The sequence below is a fragment of the Zeus faber genome, assembly GCF_960531495.2.
Source record: "Zeus faber genome assembly, chromosome: 12".
In the NCBI taxonomy this organism is placed as follows: Eukaryota; Metazoa; Chordata; class Actinopteri; order Zeiformes; family Zeidae; genus Zeus; species Zeus faber.
In genome coordinates, this window is record NC_137196.1 from 5,445,891 (window position 1) to 5,460,801 (window position 14,911).

At 45.8% G+C, this 14,911-nt stretch overlaps 1 protein-coding gene across 1 annotated transcript in view; it reads right to left on the minus strand.

The window, feature by feature from the left end:
- Positions 1–14,911, minus strand: part of LOC307238296 (contactin-associated protein-like 4) — a gene marked incomplete at both ends in the record, with an annotated part of 114,322 nt that overhangs the window by 27,861 nt on the left and 71,550 nt on the right. The window contains 2 exons of the mRNA XM_080011229.1: positions 12,043–12,213; positions 14,250–14,377. Coding sequence (XP_079867355.1) covers positions 12,043–12,213; positions 14,250–14,377 — 299 coding nt within the window. The remainder of the gene's footprint in view (positions 1–12,042; positions 12,214–14,249; positions 14,378–14,911) is intronic.

Below are 14,911 nucleotides of genomic sequence, written 5' to 3' on the forward strand. Positions count from 1 at the left end.
CAACGACGACAGCTTAGTTGAAGGATGTTGGAGCCAGGCTCTGGCTGGGGCAGGAGGGGTGCGAGTGATTCAGGTTTGATATGCTTGGATGACTCCTACCCCCCACCCTGCAAATTCTAACTTATACACAAACGGCACACATTTAGCACTGGGCTTTCCGGGGTGGCAGGGCGCTGGCGGGTTGGTGTGGGGGTGTGGTTGGCTAGGAGGCGACCGGGTCCCCTGCTGGAAGTGTTCGGGTCCTGGCAGCTTGCCCCTGGTGCCAGGTGGTTTCCGGCCTGCTGCGACCCTTCGGCGCTGCGGAGAGCCCCACCAGGTACTTTCCAGGTGCCCCTTTGTGGCTTCTCACTGTCGTGGGTGTGGGTTGTGGTCCATGAGGTGGTGGTTGTCCTTGCTCCAGCTGCACGGCATCTCTGTGGCAGGTGCCGGCGGTGCTGGAGGGGACGCATATGTGGATGTCTGTGGGCAATGGCGGTGCTCTGTTCATCCTATGGTGGTTGATATTGGGTTGACCTGGGCCATGTGCACTTGGCTACATGGGCATCTTGACATCGCGGTATGGCAGGTGTGTCTTATGCATGCACATGGGTGTGGGTTGATTCTGTGCGCCTCAGGGGTGCCCGGTCAGGAGTGGCGATAGTGGCGCCGCCCCTAGCGGTCGCCTGCGCCGGCGCTCCGGTTACTTTCTCACTCTTTAGTATTTTTTTCCTTTTTTTATCACAATGTTCGCCAGAAAAACATCAACAATTAACTCATACGACCGCGATGCACTCATGGATATAAAAATTTCCCTAAACGAACAACTTTGGGACTTTTTATCCGTGGGAGCAGAGTGGCCGGCGGAAATCCTACGCGGGAACACTCGCAACAACTACAACAAAAATGGAGTCGCTGTTCCACGAGCCGGCACACGGAGGAAGCACCGAGGTAAACGAGGCGGCATTCGGGTCAGAATGAGGACGCAACCTTACCGTCCACCTCTGCCAAGCATCCTTCTTGCTAACGTCCAGTCCCTGGAGAACAAGATGGATGAACTTCGAGCGAGGATTCAATTCCAGCGAGACACGAGGAACTGTTGCGTCCTCTGCCTGACGGAAACATGGCTGAACCCACTGGTGCCGGATGAAGCCATACGTCCAGCCGAGGCCTTCTCCGTGTTCCGCGGCGACAGAACGGGAGAGTCGGGGAAATCCAAAGGTGGAGGCGTCTGCCTAATGGTAAACAACCGCTGGTGTAACGCCAACAACACCAAATTCCTCTCCCACTCCTGCTCGCCGAACCTGGAACAGCTGACCATACTATGCCGTCCATTTTATCTCCCCCGGGAATTCAGCACGGTCATCATTACAGCCGTTTATATCCCACCGCAAGCGGACACCAACGCAGCTCTGTCGGTTCTGCACGATGTGTTGTGCGGATTTCAAAACAAACATCCCGACCCGGCTGTGGTGGTGACTGGGGACTTTAACAGGGCCAACCTTAAAAAAGTTCTGCCGAATTTCCACCAACACATCACGTGTGCCACCAGGGGAGACAGAACTCTGGACCATTGTTACACTCCTTACAAGAACGGATACAAGCCCGTGTCGCTTCCTGCTTTCGGGAAATCAGATCACGCCGCGATCTCGCTGCTTCCTGTTTACAGGCCTCTGATCGCGCGGGATCTGGTGATGACGAGGGAAGTGAAGCGGTGGACGGACCAATCGGAGGCTGCGCTTCAGGACGCTCTGACTGACGTAGACTGGGACATGTTCCAAACGAGTTCAAGTGACGTCAGCGAGTTTACGGAGGCTGTAGTGAGTTTTGTGGCTACGCTCGCGGATTAAATCGTTCCCACGGTGAAAGTTCGGATATTTCCAAACCAAAAACCATGGGTTGATAAATCCATCCGCTGCGCTCTGAATGCGCGCACGGCCGCTTACAACGACGGACTTATATCTGGTAACATGGACAACTACAAAGCGGCGTCGTACAATCTGCGGAGGGCGGTGAGGGACGCCAAACGGACGTACAGAGACACCGTGGAGCTGCAGATGGAGCGGGGGGACACAAGACGCTTGTGGGAGGGGCTGCGAACAATAACTAACTACAAGAGCAGCTCCTCCCCAGCCACGAGTGTGGACGCCTCCCTGGCCAACCAACTGAACTCCTTTTATGCGCGGTTCGAGTCTGGCAGCAGCACCGCTAGCTCGCCGGCTAATTGGAGTTACACCGCTGGGGATGAGCACGCACTCTCAGTGTCCGTGCACGAGGTCAGGAGGGCTTTGATGCGGGTGAACGCCAGGAAAGCTGCGGGCCCAGACGGCATATCTGGGCGAGTACTGAAGACCTGTGCTAACCAGCTAGCTCCGGTGTTCACCACAATATTCAACATCTCCCTGACTGAATCAGTGGTCCCGTCCTGCTTCAAGAGGTCCACCGTCGTTCCTGTCCCGAAGATCGCCTCTCCAACCTGCCTGAATGACTACCGTCCGGTGGCCCTCACCTCGGTGGTCATGAAGTGTTTCGAGAGGCTGATTAAGGATTACATCTGCGCCTCCCTCCCCCGCACCTCGGACCCGTTGCATTTCGCGTACCGGCAGAACAGATCCACGGATGACGCGGTCTCCCAGGTACTGCACACCACGCTCACGCACCTGGATGGCCAGAAGGGGGCCTATGTGAGAATGCTGTTCATTGATTATAGTTCAGCTTTCAACACCATAGTTCCCACCAGACTGGCTGTCAAGCTGATGGAGCTAGGATTGAATGGTCCGCTGTGCACCTGGATCCTGGACTTCCTCACAGGCCGCCCCCAGGTGGTCAAGGTGGGGAAGTACATGTCAAGCTCCCTCACCCTGAACACAGGATCCCCCCAGGGCTGCGTCCTCAGCCCCCTACTGTACTCCCTCTACACACATGACTGTGTGGCCAGGTCCAGCTCCAACACCATCATCAAGTTTGCTGACGACACCGTGGTCGTGGGCCTGATCACCGACTGCGATGAGAAGGCCTACCGCGAGGAGGTGGCTGACCTGTCACTCTGGTGCCAGGACAACAGCCTCCACCTGAACGTCAGCAAAACCAAGGAGTTGATTGTGGACTTTAGGCGTGGATCACAATCGAGGACGCACGCGCCCTTGTGGATTAATGGGACTTCTGTCGATAGGGTGAGCAGCTTCAGATATCTGGGAGTCCACATCACAGAGGACTTAACATGGACTGTTCACACAGACACTCTGGTGAGAAAGGCGAGGCAGCGTCTCTACCACCTCAGGCAGCTGAGGAAATTCCGGGTCTCGGTGAGGATCCTCAAGTCCTTCTACTCTGGAGCAGTGGAGAGCATCCTGACAGGCAACATCACTGCCTGGTTTGGGAACTGTACTGCCCAGGACAGGCGGGCCCTGCAGAGGGTGGTGCGTTCAGCTGAACGTACCACTGGAACTACCCTCCCCCCCTTGCAGGAGTTATACACCAGGAGGTGTAGTAGCAGAGCCCGTAGGATCATGAAGGATCCTCATCACCCCAACAACGGACTGTTTCAGCTGCTGCGGTCAGGCAAGCGCCTCCGCAGTCACGCAGCGAGAACAGAGAGACTGAGACAGAGTTTTTTCCCGCACGCCATTAGAACTGTCAACGCTGACCTCACCAGGGGTCCTAACTGAGCCATGCACTAGGCTCCACTACCTACTGTACTGTATGTAGCATACTGTACCGCATACTGTGTCACTGTTCAGGGTTGTTCGTGATGCCGTATTGCTGCGCCGTACTGTTGTATACTGTGCTGAATTAACACTACCTCACACTATTCACATTCACACGCCACTTTAATTCACATGCCACTTTAAATGCACATATCTGTATATACATAGGCATATTCCTTCTAGCTATTCCATTTTATTTCAATTTATTTTTATTGTATTTTATTCTATATATTTTTATCTTATTCTATAAGTATTCCACTTACTGTATTACGTTTTAGGAGTCAGTTAGTCGGTCTATTAGAAAGGAATTTTCTACTTTTTATTATATTTTATTTTATATTTTTTTCCTAGGACATATTGTGTGCTATCAATGGGTGCGTTGCATTACATTTCACTGCATATATGTATGGAAGTATGTATATGTATGTGACAAATAAAAATCTTGAATCTTGAATCTTGAATCTTGAATCACTTCATGGTCTCTGGGACTGGTTTGTGCACCTCCTGGTCATGCCTTGGTGTTGCTCTGTGGGCTACCGGCTTCTCTGTGGGATGGGGGGTCTGTGGGATCTGTGGTTGTGGTGGACTGCGCTCAAAGCTTTCATACGGTCATGGGGTGTGTATATGGCTGCGGAACTCGTGGGTGGCTACAAGACCTTTTCCGCTGCTTGGAGGCACTATGATATAGTTCTGACCTCATACAACAGAACTAATCTGGACCATGCATTCACCGGTGGACACACACACACACACACACACACACACACACACACACACACACACACACACTCTACCAGCATTTGCTTCAAGCACGCTCCCGAAAACCCTCCTGAATACATCCTTCTCCTTTTCTCTCCATTACTGTTATAGCTATCACAGGAAGCGGTCATGCGCCGTAATTTCTGTTCCAACTTTTGTCAACTTAATTAATCACGTTTTGTCAAATACTTGTCCTCTGATGTTTCGATGTTTGTTTCTCCAATTACATGTTGTTGTTTGTCTCTATGTTTATCTATCTCACCTGTGGTGATTATCCCCTGTGGCAGTTTTCAGGGCCGTCCGGCACAGAGACACGGGGGGTTGTACACACCAGTTTATTGTAGAGAGTGGACTAGCTGGAATTACCCCAGGAGCAGATAGGACATGATGTGTGCTCCTATCCTAAGTGTGTGTGGGGATGGGAGTTTTAAATTGTTGCTCGTTAGACCAACCAACGAGCAAGAGGTATGCAGCCACCTGATCCCAATCATCTAGATCCAAATCAGGTGTGGCTGCTCACCACACCATCCCCACACCACATACCCCTGACACCAAACTGAGGCCGGGGAGACTACCTGGCTGACTCAGAAAAAGGATTCCCATACTTTAAACAAACAAATGTCCAAAAAGCTTCTTTCCCCCAGAGCGACAATGCAGACTCCCCTCCTCTTCTGGAGTGTGGAACCTCGAGCTGCTGTGTTGGCGGGTGAAGGCGTGGCCGGCCTTGGCTGTCGTGGGGGCTGCTTGGAGGAGTGGCCTGGCTGCTGGGCTGCTGGATGGTCCCTTCGTTGGCTGCTGGGCAGAGAAGCTAGCTGCCAGCCATTACCTGTGGTTGTTGCTGCACCTGTTTCTCCTCCGTCGGACACCCTAGATGCTGCTGCTGCCGCCACTCGGGAGAGGGTTGGTGCTGGGACCGCCCGTTGAACCGCTGGTGGCTGTACAGGTGCCAGTGTGGCAGTTTCACCACCACACGCCATCCAAGTGGCGTTTTCACAGCCCTCGGGCACAGAGATACAGAAGATGGGGGGTGTAGCGGGTGGGCTAGCTGGAATTAGCCCAGGAGCAGATAGAACATGTCATGACATGGGCTCCTATCTAGAGTGTGTGTGGGGATGGGGGTTTTAAAGTGTTGCAGTCACCCTGATCCCAATCATCTAGATCCAGGTGTGGCTGCTAACCACACCATCGCCCACCACACAACCTCTTGGAGAAGTTATGATGATTTGTTGTTTATAGTTGTTTTCTGCGCCACCGTGCCACTTAAAAAATTTATTTAAAAATATATATATAAGATATATCTCTGTTCCCATAACACACTATAGATCCCATAACAGTTCAGCTGGCATGGGAACCCACGCAGCTCCACCAGAGCAAGAGGGAGATCACAAATGATAGAAGTGGAAGGTGTGATAGTTAAGACAGGAAGTACAACTCCTTGTTCCTTTGGAGCTGGAGGGAATGCGTAAACTTGTCAAGTAAGGGTTCCGAGAAACCCTGCATTCCTGGACAAGTCTCAATGGAGAATATACAAAGCTGGGACTAGTATTTTAATTGACCTGCCTTATTTACAATTCTAGGTTATTCTATCCAACCTGCTTCTCACCCCACACTTGGTGCCATCAGAAGAACAGCTTAAATTTTTAAGGCCAACTTTGTCCCATTGCATCCGAGTCCACCACCTTTCCAGTCCCTTAATAAGACACCTGCAACACTGTCTAGCTAATACTAATACCTGTCACAAACTCCATATTTTTCATCAAAACAGCAAAAGTACCTTTGAAGCTCAGTCTCTGGTCTGCGCAATCAAATCAGTCATCAGATGACACAGGAGTTAAGGGTGAGATATTTCCATATAAAGAGATTGGCTCTGTCACTTGTACAACCATTTACTCACATGCTTGTTCATATAAACCTATGCTCACATTTTCACCTGCATGTGTGTTTCCTGTTATTTTCCATATATTTACTGCATCCTGTTATTCTTCATTATGTCACAATCCTGTTATTACATGAAAAACAGCTAGCTGTGCAAATTTGCAGTGCTATAATTATCTTCCACATGCACATTAACTATTGTGAACTGTGAAAGCGTGTAACTGAAAAACGAAACATTAAACTCGGAGTGTAGTCACAAAACAATGAACGAATCATGAGACTAGGGGAGCAGTCACAGGACACGCCCAACTCTTGTATTTATAAGAACTCCTCTGGACAAATGTATGGAGAGAGAGTACTGAATCACTGTATCAGAGTGTATCACTGTATTGCTCTCCTATTTTGTAAAATTAATTGTATTCTTGCTAACTAAATGAAATTTGTTCCTGATATCAAGGATTTATCTCACTCAACTCACAGTGGAATATCCATAACAATTATTTGGCGACAAGGATGAGACCTCCTGTTCAGGTTACATGCACAGCGGCGGTCTGAGGCTGACCATAAGACATCCGTAGACCCAACCCAACAAAAAAGAGAATTAATTGACCATATGGAGTCGCCTGGATGTGATAGCAGATCCAGCAGAGACAATTCAAGGTCCCAAATTCATTAAGGTGAGAACAATACTGACACTAACAAAGTCCGGGTCTCTAGGAAAGGCGTTTAAATAGTTTGCAGCCAACAGCACCCGGTGCACCCGATGTGGCAGGCTGCCACTCACGTGCCGCGTGAAACAGGAAGGCTGGTGGAAAGCAGTAATACTGGTTCGATGAGGAAACGTGCATATAAACCATCCAGTCGTTACAATACCGATACCATCACCTGAAAGATGAACTAAAATATAGAAAAATTGAGAATGAACAACAAACAATAAAAATTACACCAACAATTAACCTAATGTAATGAACAATTTAAAAAATATATAATTGGCTCAGAGTCGGGGCTCTAGGGACATCTGTGGACAGAACGAATGGGAAACGATGGATCAGAGGACAGAACATTGAGGTGCCCCGTGCTGGGAACACGCTGCTACGTGTATAGGCACTTGGCACTCACGCCGGGTCTGGTTGGCTGCGGTTGGGTGGGCCTCCCCCTTGTACAGGACGTGGGTGGGCATGGGTGTCCTGCCGGCTCGCCCTCTACACCAGTACCGATGGGGATAAGTCATGTACACTCACCAGGGGACATCTTTACACACACACACACACACACACACACACACACACACACACACACACACACACACATACAGGCGGTCCCATCACACACGCACACACCACCACACCTGCTTCGATTGCACCCCAGCACCCTCCTGGTTGCATTCCTCTCCTTTCCTCCCTCATTTAATGCCATAATTATGACAGGAAGAGGCCACGTGACCAGTTGTAGTTCCAGTTTTCCTGGACCTAATTTTTCAATACATGTTGTCATCCAATGTTCATGTTTTTGTGTAAACGTTGTTTGTTTCTATGTTTATTTGTCTCACCCGTGGTGATTCTCCCCCTCTTGGAGTAGTGATCAGTTGTTTATAGACCCAAACATTATTAATAGTTCTCCAAAGAGGGGGGTTGTTGGTGGTTCTCTATAACCAAAAACTGTGCTCTTGTCATTCTACAGGTCATCCACAGGACAGAGTTATTGCAGCAGTTCTTGATGATTTAAGAATTAATAAAGAGTTGCATTGCAGGTTGAGAACTTGAACTCCACTTACAGACTAACTCTTTCCTGGATGCAATGGCATAAAAATACTCTGTGTTGTATGCCCAGCATGCTGACAGCACAGGTAAAAAAAAAAAATAATAAAAAATAACCAGACTTTTGTTTAATTTGGGAGCCAGCTGGTTTGAAAAATTATGCCTTCTCCCAAAAGAAAGGAGGGTGTTCGGCTATGAAGGCTGCAATTGGCTGGCCGAGAAGTGACATCAGAGGACAAGTGAACAAAGGATTAGGACTACAGATGGCTCAAAACAGATTTCTGATTATTGACACAAAAAGAGGGGAGATATGTACATGAGCAAACGCTTCGCAGAGAATATAAAGCTAGGAGAAGAAGGGAAGAAAAGCAGCCAGATTTTGCAAATCCTCCTCCGAGTTTTGTCATTGTGTCTGTTTTTTATCCGATACGCAATAAAACTTGTACTCATCAGATTATGTTCTGTTCCAGTGATTTCTTCCATGTTTTGAAGGTCAGAATAAAATATGAGAGCTGGGCCGAGATCCAGGCTTTCTTATTCACAAGCCTCGGCTTGAATCTTTTTGACTGCAATAATGAATTGGCCTCGACCTGACTCTTTTTGACCACCAGAATTCACAGGCTTGGGCATAAGTATTTTTACGACAATATATAAGATAAGAGTGCTGAGCCGAGACCCAGTTTTTTACTGGACCCAAGTCTGGAGCTTTGGTTAGCTACGACAGTTCATGTAGCATGCAGCCCAGAAGAACCAGGTTCTTACTATGCATGGGATTTACAGCGGTCCACATTCTATCGGTAATATATTAGTAAGAAAAACTAAGGAATTGTGGAAGCACAGCAGAGATTTTGTGGACCCCTCAGGATTTTATTGTACTGCCAGAATTAGTGATGAAGAACAGGTTTAAGATTTTGGAAAGAAATGGTTTCGGGAAAATTCTGAATGTGAATTGTTATCAGGAAAGAGAATGCGACCAGATGCCATGTTAGGAATTAGCCGAGTATTTGATTCGCACTGAGGAGCAGACATTGTTGTACCCTGTCCCCCATCTCCATACAATACACCAATGCTGTCTGTTAAGAATGCAGACGTCCTGTGAGTGGCGAGTCTCGTGGTGTTTTGTTCAAGATTTGTGGGCTGTGAATTGACGCCTTTCATCACAGAGCACCTTTTGTTCCTAATCCCACTACCATTTTGTCTCAAGTCCCAGGTAAATCAAAATTGTTTTACTGTTATTGACCTTGAAAAGGCTTTCTTTAGCATTTAGTATTTTTTAGCTTTTATTTGGTATTTAGCAGTTCTCGAATTAGGAGACAATTTAGCTAGCTCGAATTCATGAATGGAAGCACATTCATCCAATTTGTTGATGATTTACCGATTTTTTTTACCAAACAAGGAGTCATGTGTTACCGATACACAAGCCTTCCTGAAATACTTTGCTCAAAATGGACACAAAGCTCGTACAAAAGACATTATTTGGGTAATGACATTTCATCACAGGTTCACACCCTGCGCAACAGTATAGTTGCCGCCATTTTAGATACACCAAAACAACTTTGAAAAAAAGTGGTTATGGGAAGGGCTTATCTTCATCAGATACGGTTGAATGAACGCCTGAGACAGAAAGTTTTGTTGCTCTTAAACAAGCTCTTGCAAGCTTGATGTTTGGGTTTGCTGGATATGACACACCCTTTTACTTTAACTCTGGATGAGAAAGATGGTTACATGTCAGCTGTGTTTCTACAACCTCATGGAGATAAATTACATCTTGTTGCATATTATTCTCAAAAACTTGATACTTTGGCGAGTGGGTTGCCTGCATATACGCGTGCAGTGAGTGCTGCATCTATGACAGTAGCCGCATCTGCCTCTCTTGTGGCCTACCGTCCGTTCATTGTTTTAGTACCACATGCTGTAGCCTCCACCCTGCTACAGAGCAAAACGGTTCCTTTCTCTCCAGCATCTGAATCAGCATTTCCCTGCTCATGTACCTTTGAAGCAATGCACCATTCTTAATCCCGCTACTCTTCTCCCCACTGCTGATGATGGAGATCCACAAGACTACTTGGCTATGATAGCCATTGTGGCTTCGCCTCGCCCAGATTTTGCTACTGAAGCTCTTGTAAATTATGATATGGAACTCTTTGTGGACCGGTCTGCACAAAGGTCACAGAGTGGTGACCCACTTGTGGCATACTCGGTTGTGACTTCTTTTGAGAATCTGCCAGACTTCCTGGGAACTTTTCTTAATCTGTACTTGTATTCTCACCGAGATTGGAAGTTTGTTTATTAAAGTAGTAACAGGGTGGCTGATGGCTGATGACTAATGGGATGTACAGAGTATGCATTTAATGTTATGATGCCATAACGAAGATGCCCCACTAACAGGAGAAGATCGCTCACGTCTGTATATTCACCTTCCTCATCACCATTGCCATCGTCCTGCTGATCGCTCAACCCTGGAACACAGTCCCACGGTGGGACTTAAATAACAGCCACTTCCGCACCGCACTCACACGCACCATACTCACACCTATACCACACCCAAAAGATGATGTTGGTGTCTCATCATGTTCCACGATGTATCTTTTGTGGTTGTCATTATTATGTTTATTTTAACTTTTTATTATTGCATTTTCTTTAAGAGGTCTTTGATTAGGAACAAAAGGGAGGAGTGTGATGGAAAAATCCAATGATTGATGCTCTGTTTTTTATTATTGATGTTTGATGTGCTTTATATAACCAAAAAAATAATCATTTTCCTCCTTATATTTACATATAAGGAGATTGCCTCTTGCCTCTTGTAACTTGTGGAGCTGTTTACTCATATGCTTTGTTTATATTAACCTATGCTCACATCTTGCCTGCATGTGTGTTTCCTGTTATTCTCCAAATATTTCCTGCATCGTGTTATTCTCCATTATGTCTCTATCTAGCCTATATTGTATTTTTTTTATACATATATTTATAGAGGCTGTGAATGTCTGCTCTGTTATAATTATCTTGCACGTGCACAATAATTATTGTGAACAACAATTCCACGACATTTTAGGAATCAGAACAGGTAGAGAAGGTCTGACCCTGTGGTTCTGACCAAGGTGTAATCTTCAATATGAAGATTTTATTTACAGCTGAGTTTATTTTAGACATAATCCTCAACATGCAGGATTTACTTACAGCCGAGGTAAAGCCAAATAAATAAGCTAACCACTAGGTTCTTGCTTAGTGCTTTCTAGATTCAATCTCTAAGGCCTTCTTCCAGTTACATTCACACCTGACATTAGAATCTCCTCTTGTAACAAAGTTTTGAAACTGACAGTCAACAGTCACTATCTGCCACACTGATCTGCTTGTGTTTTATTTAAACATTTTATTATGATTACTGGTTTTGCATTGGTTCAATGTCCAAAACATTGTCCAAAGCATTTAAAAAATCTTCTTATTGTTGATTTGCCAACTATCTTAACACCTCACAAAAAGGGAGGTTTTTCAAAGCCACACTTCTAATTCCGAGCACTATTACATTTCACTGCATATATGTATGAAAGTACGTATATGTATGTGACGAATAAACCTCTTGAATCTTGACATTAAAGTCATTTTTGTCATTTTTTCAAGTTATAAGCCAACAGTTAATGCATTTTCAGCTGCAATGACCCCCAAACAGATATAATAGTGTGCTGATTGAGTGTATTGACTTGGATATTGACCCTAAATTGGTTTTCCTTTATTGATCGAGCTACCATCAGCTTTACCATCAGGTTGTGAGAAACAAACAAAACATTTGGAAATTCCTCCTGAATTGAAAGAACTGGGAGAGTTGGAGTGTGTGTAGGGTATGTAGGGTTGGAGTGTGTGTCTACAGGAGGATCTCACAGTGTAATTTGGATTTCCTGGATGGATTGATATTGGATATCTTGATATTTGGATTCCGGTTGTTGGATACTTTCTCAGCAGCTCTGACTCACAGCTCAGCTCTATGCGGATGAAATCCTTGATGCCCAGGTTCTCCAGGAAAATCCCGGACGAGGCCGTGGTCTTGAACAGGAAGAAGATATCGGCGCTGAGCTTGGCATGGAATGTTGGGAAGTGGAGGTACGAGGTCTCCTTGTCAAAAAACGCCGCGTTCCAGAAGTTCTCTGGCAAAACAATGAGAAAATATTTTAACAGAAAATTGTGTCGAACAAGGGTGGCACCTTTTGAACTAATTAGGCTACGACAAAGGAAGGATTCCAGATAAATTACCAGATACAAGCTCATTCATCAGACTAAATTGTATTTTATTCCTTGTTGTGTAGTTGCTTGATTAAAGCATGAAAGAAAATGACTGTTACTGTAAAATGCTTTGCAATATGATTATAAACAAGATGAAAGGAATAATGTTCATCGTTAGTGCATATGATGGTTGATTAGAACTTCTTTAGGTGGGGAGATCTATAAGAAGAATAAGAAAATCTAAAGATCTAAAGATCCCATAATTCAAACTGTTTTTGAACTTCATTTAAATGCTCATACATATGCGAATACATGACCCATTACACACTTAAGGGTCACATTTCTAAATTTGACTTCTATTCACACAATAAGAAAGGGTAGAATCAGAGCTTCAAAACAAGGTATCACTTGTAGGAATCAAGCAAATATTTTGGAAGCTATTATGGTGGTTAATTATTAACCCCCACATGACAAGAAACCGGATTACATGTTGTTCGAAGCCAGAAATCCATAACGTAATATTCAAGTTGTACGTATTAAAAAACCTTTTTAAAAAATGAAACCCCAAAAATACTGGTGTCATGTGAAGATCAGAAGAACTCATTCACCTGCAGAAACTTTCCCAAACATGCCCAGGCAAGACACCAGTAAAACAGAGGTTTAGGGCTCAACATGCCCAGACTTGCCCATATATGTATTACACAAGTATTCCAGGAACCGTGAAGAATTCCCTGAAAAATAGGCGCATCCCAAATACCGTGATTGGTTCCCTGGGATGCATCCCACATCCCACAAGACTGTGATTGGTTCATCACACTGAAAGGGACAGGGCATGAACTAGGAGAAAGGAACATCTTGGCTATATAAGGAGGAAGTGTGTGGGAAAACATTTAAGGGTGATTATCTCAGAAACACAGTTTGCCGCACCCTCGTCATTAACAAGTCATAGTTTAAAAATATTTGATTGATTCATACAAGTGACACATTGTTTTGAAGCTTTGATTCTCCACTTTCAAATGACGTAAAAAAAAGTCAAACGTCACCAAAAGCACCTCAAATCTGCAGTGGGTCACATTTGTTGTGGGTCACATCTGTGGCACAGTGCATTGCACTGCTGCCTCACTGCAAAAAGGCCATGGGTTCGATTCCCACCTGGGAACTGCTGGCACTGTGCTCTGGCAGGGTATCTCCCAAAAAGGAGCCTTTCTGTGAGGAGTTGGCATGTTCTCCCTGTGCGCACATGGGATTTCCTCCATCTAACATCAGTACGGACCCCCACCAAAAACATGCACACATCATCATCTGACCAGTGATGGACATTTGGGACCAGATCCCTGGGCATGTTGCCAGATGCTGCCCACTGCTCCTGGCTGCACCCCAGAGGAAGGACAAGCCCAGATGGGTGCAATGCAGAGGCCACATTTCACTGGCCACCATCCAAAAAGCATGTGTGTATATGTGTTGGAGTGTGGTGTGACAAATAAAGATTCTTGTTGTTGAGTTAAAGCATTGCTTACGGAAGCGATGTCAGCTTAACCTTATCAAAACTGCATCGAGCTGTACTGCACTGGAACTTGCACCGTTTTGCAAGTTGCTGAGTGACTGTTTTCACCTGTCAAATGCTGGTGGCTGATGTAGCCTCCACTTTTAAAAATGTATGTTAATATTTTGAAACCAAACTCAGTTTTGAAAATACGTTGAGAGATAGCAAACAACTTGAGGAACATAAATCTGCTATAATCTGGACGACATTTTGGATGAAAAAAGGAATTTCCGATGTTTTTCGCGACTAGCCAAAAGTAAGCTGCCCCGAATTGCGTCACGTCAGCATGTGGTTCATCACATATAATTTGCTGGTTTGCGTTAAAATATGCTTTCTTGACTAAAACTCACTGATTCATGTCTGATTAGGATCATGATAAAGATGATGAAGATGATTGTGATGATGAAGAGGACTTACTGTCTCCGTGACAACGGAGCAGCCCCACCTGGTAGGCGGCCTCTGAGCCGGGCCTCCGGACATCACCCAGGAACAGAGATCGGACCGGGAGGCTCTCTTTGTGGGTGAGCAGGCCTGAGTCATTGGCCCTGGAGAGGGGAGAGGAAGGAGAAGAAACATGAGCTGTTATTTTAGTAAATCAACCAACAATCCATCATCTATCCATCTGTGGAGGGGGAGAAATAAGGAAGTTGGACTGAAGCCAGATAATTGGAGATGGAAGGAGTCTTCTCAACAACGTAACCAGGACAACTTCTTGATGTCCATTAACAGCCACAGATCACTTTTCTTCGGAACATCTACAGATGTCTAGTAGGCTTCTTGCAGGTGGATTTATTCTGAAAATAATCGGAAAATCCAAAAATACAGCCACATAATTTACCTAATTTAATTTACTTAATTGACTTTGTAATTCGCTTTGCTAATTACCAAATATTATAGGGACAGAGTGGAGCGACAGATGGAGAAACGGGACACCAGACGCTTGTGGCAGGGGCTGCGGACTATTATGGACTACAACAGCAGCTCCTCCCCAGGACGAGTGTGGACGCCTCCCTAACCAACGAACTGAACAGCTTTTTTGCGCGGATTGAGTCTGGCAACAGCACCGCTAGCTCGCCAGC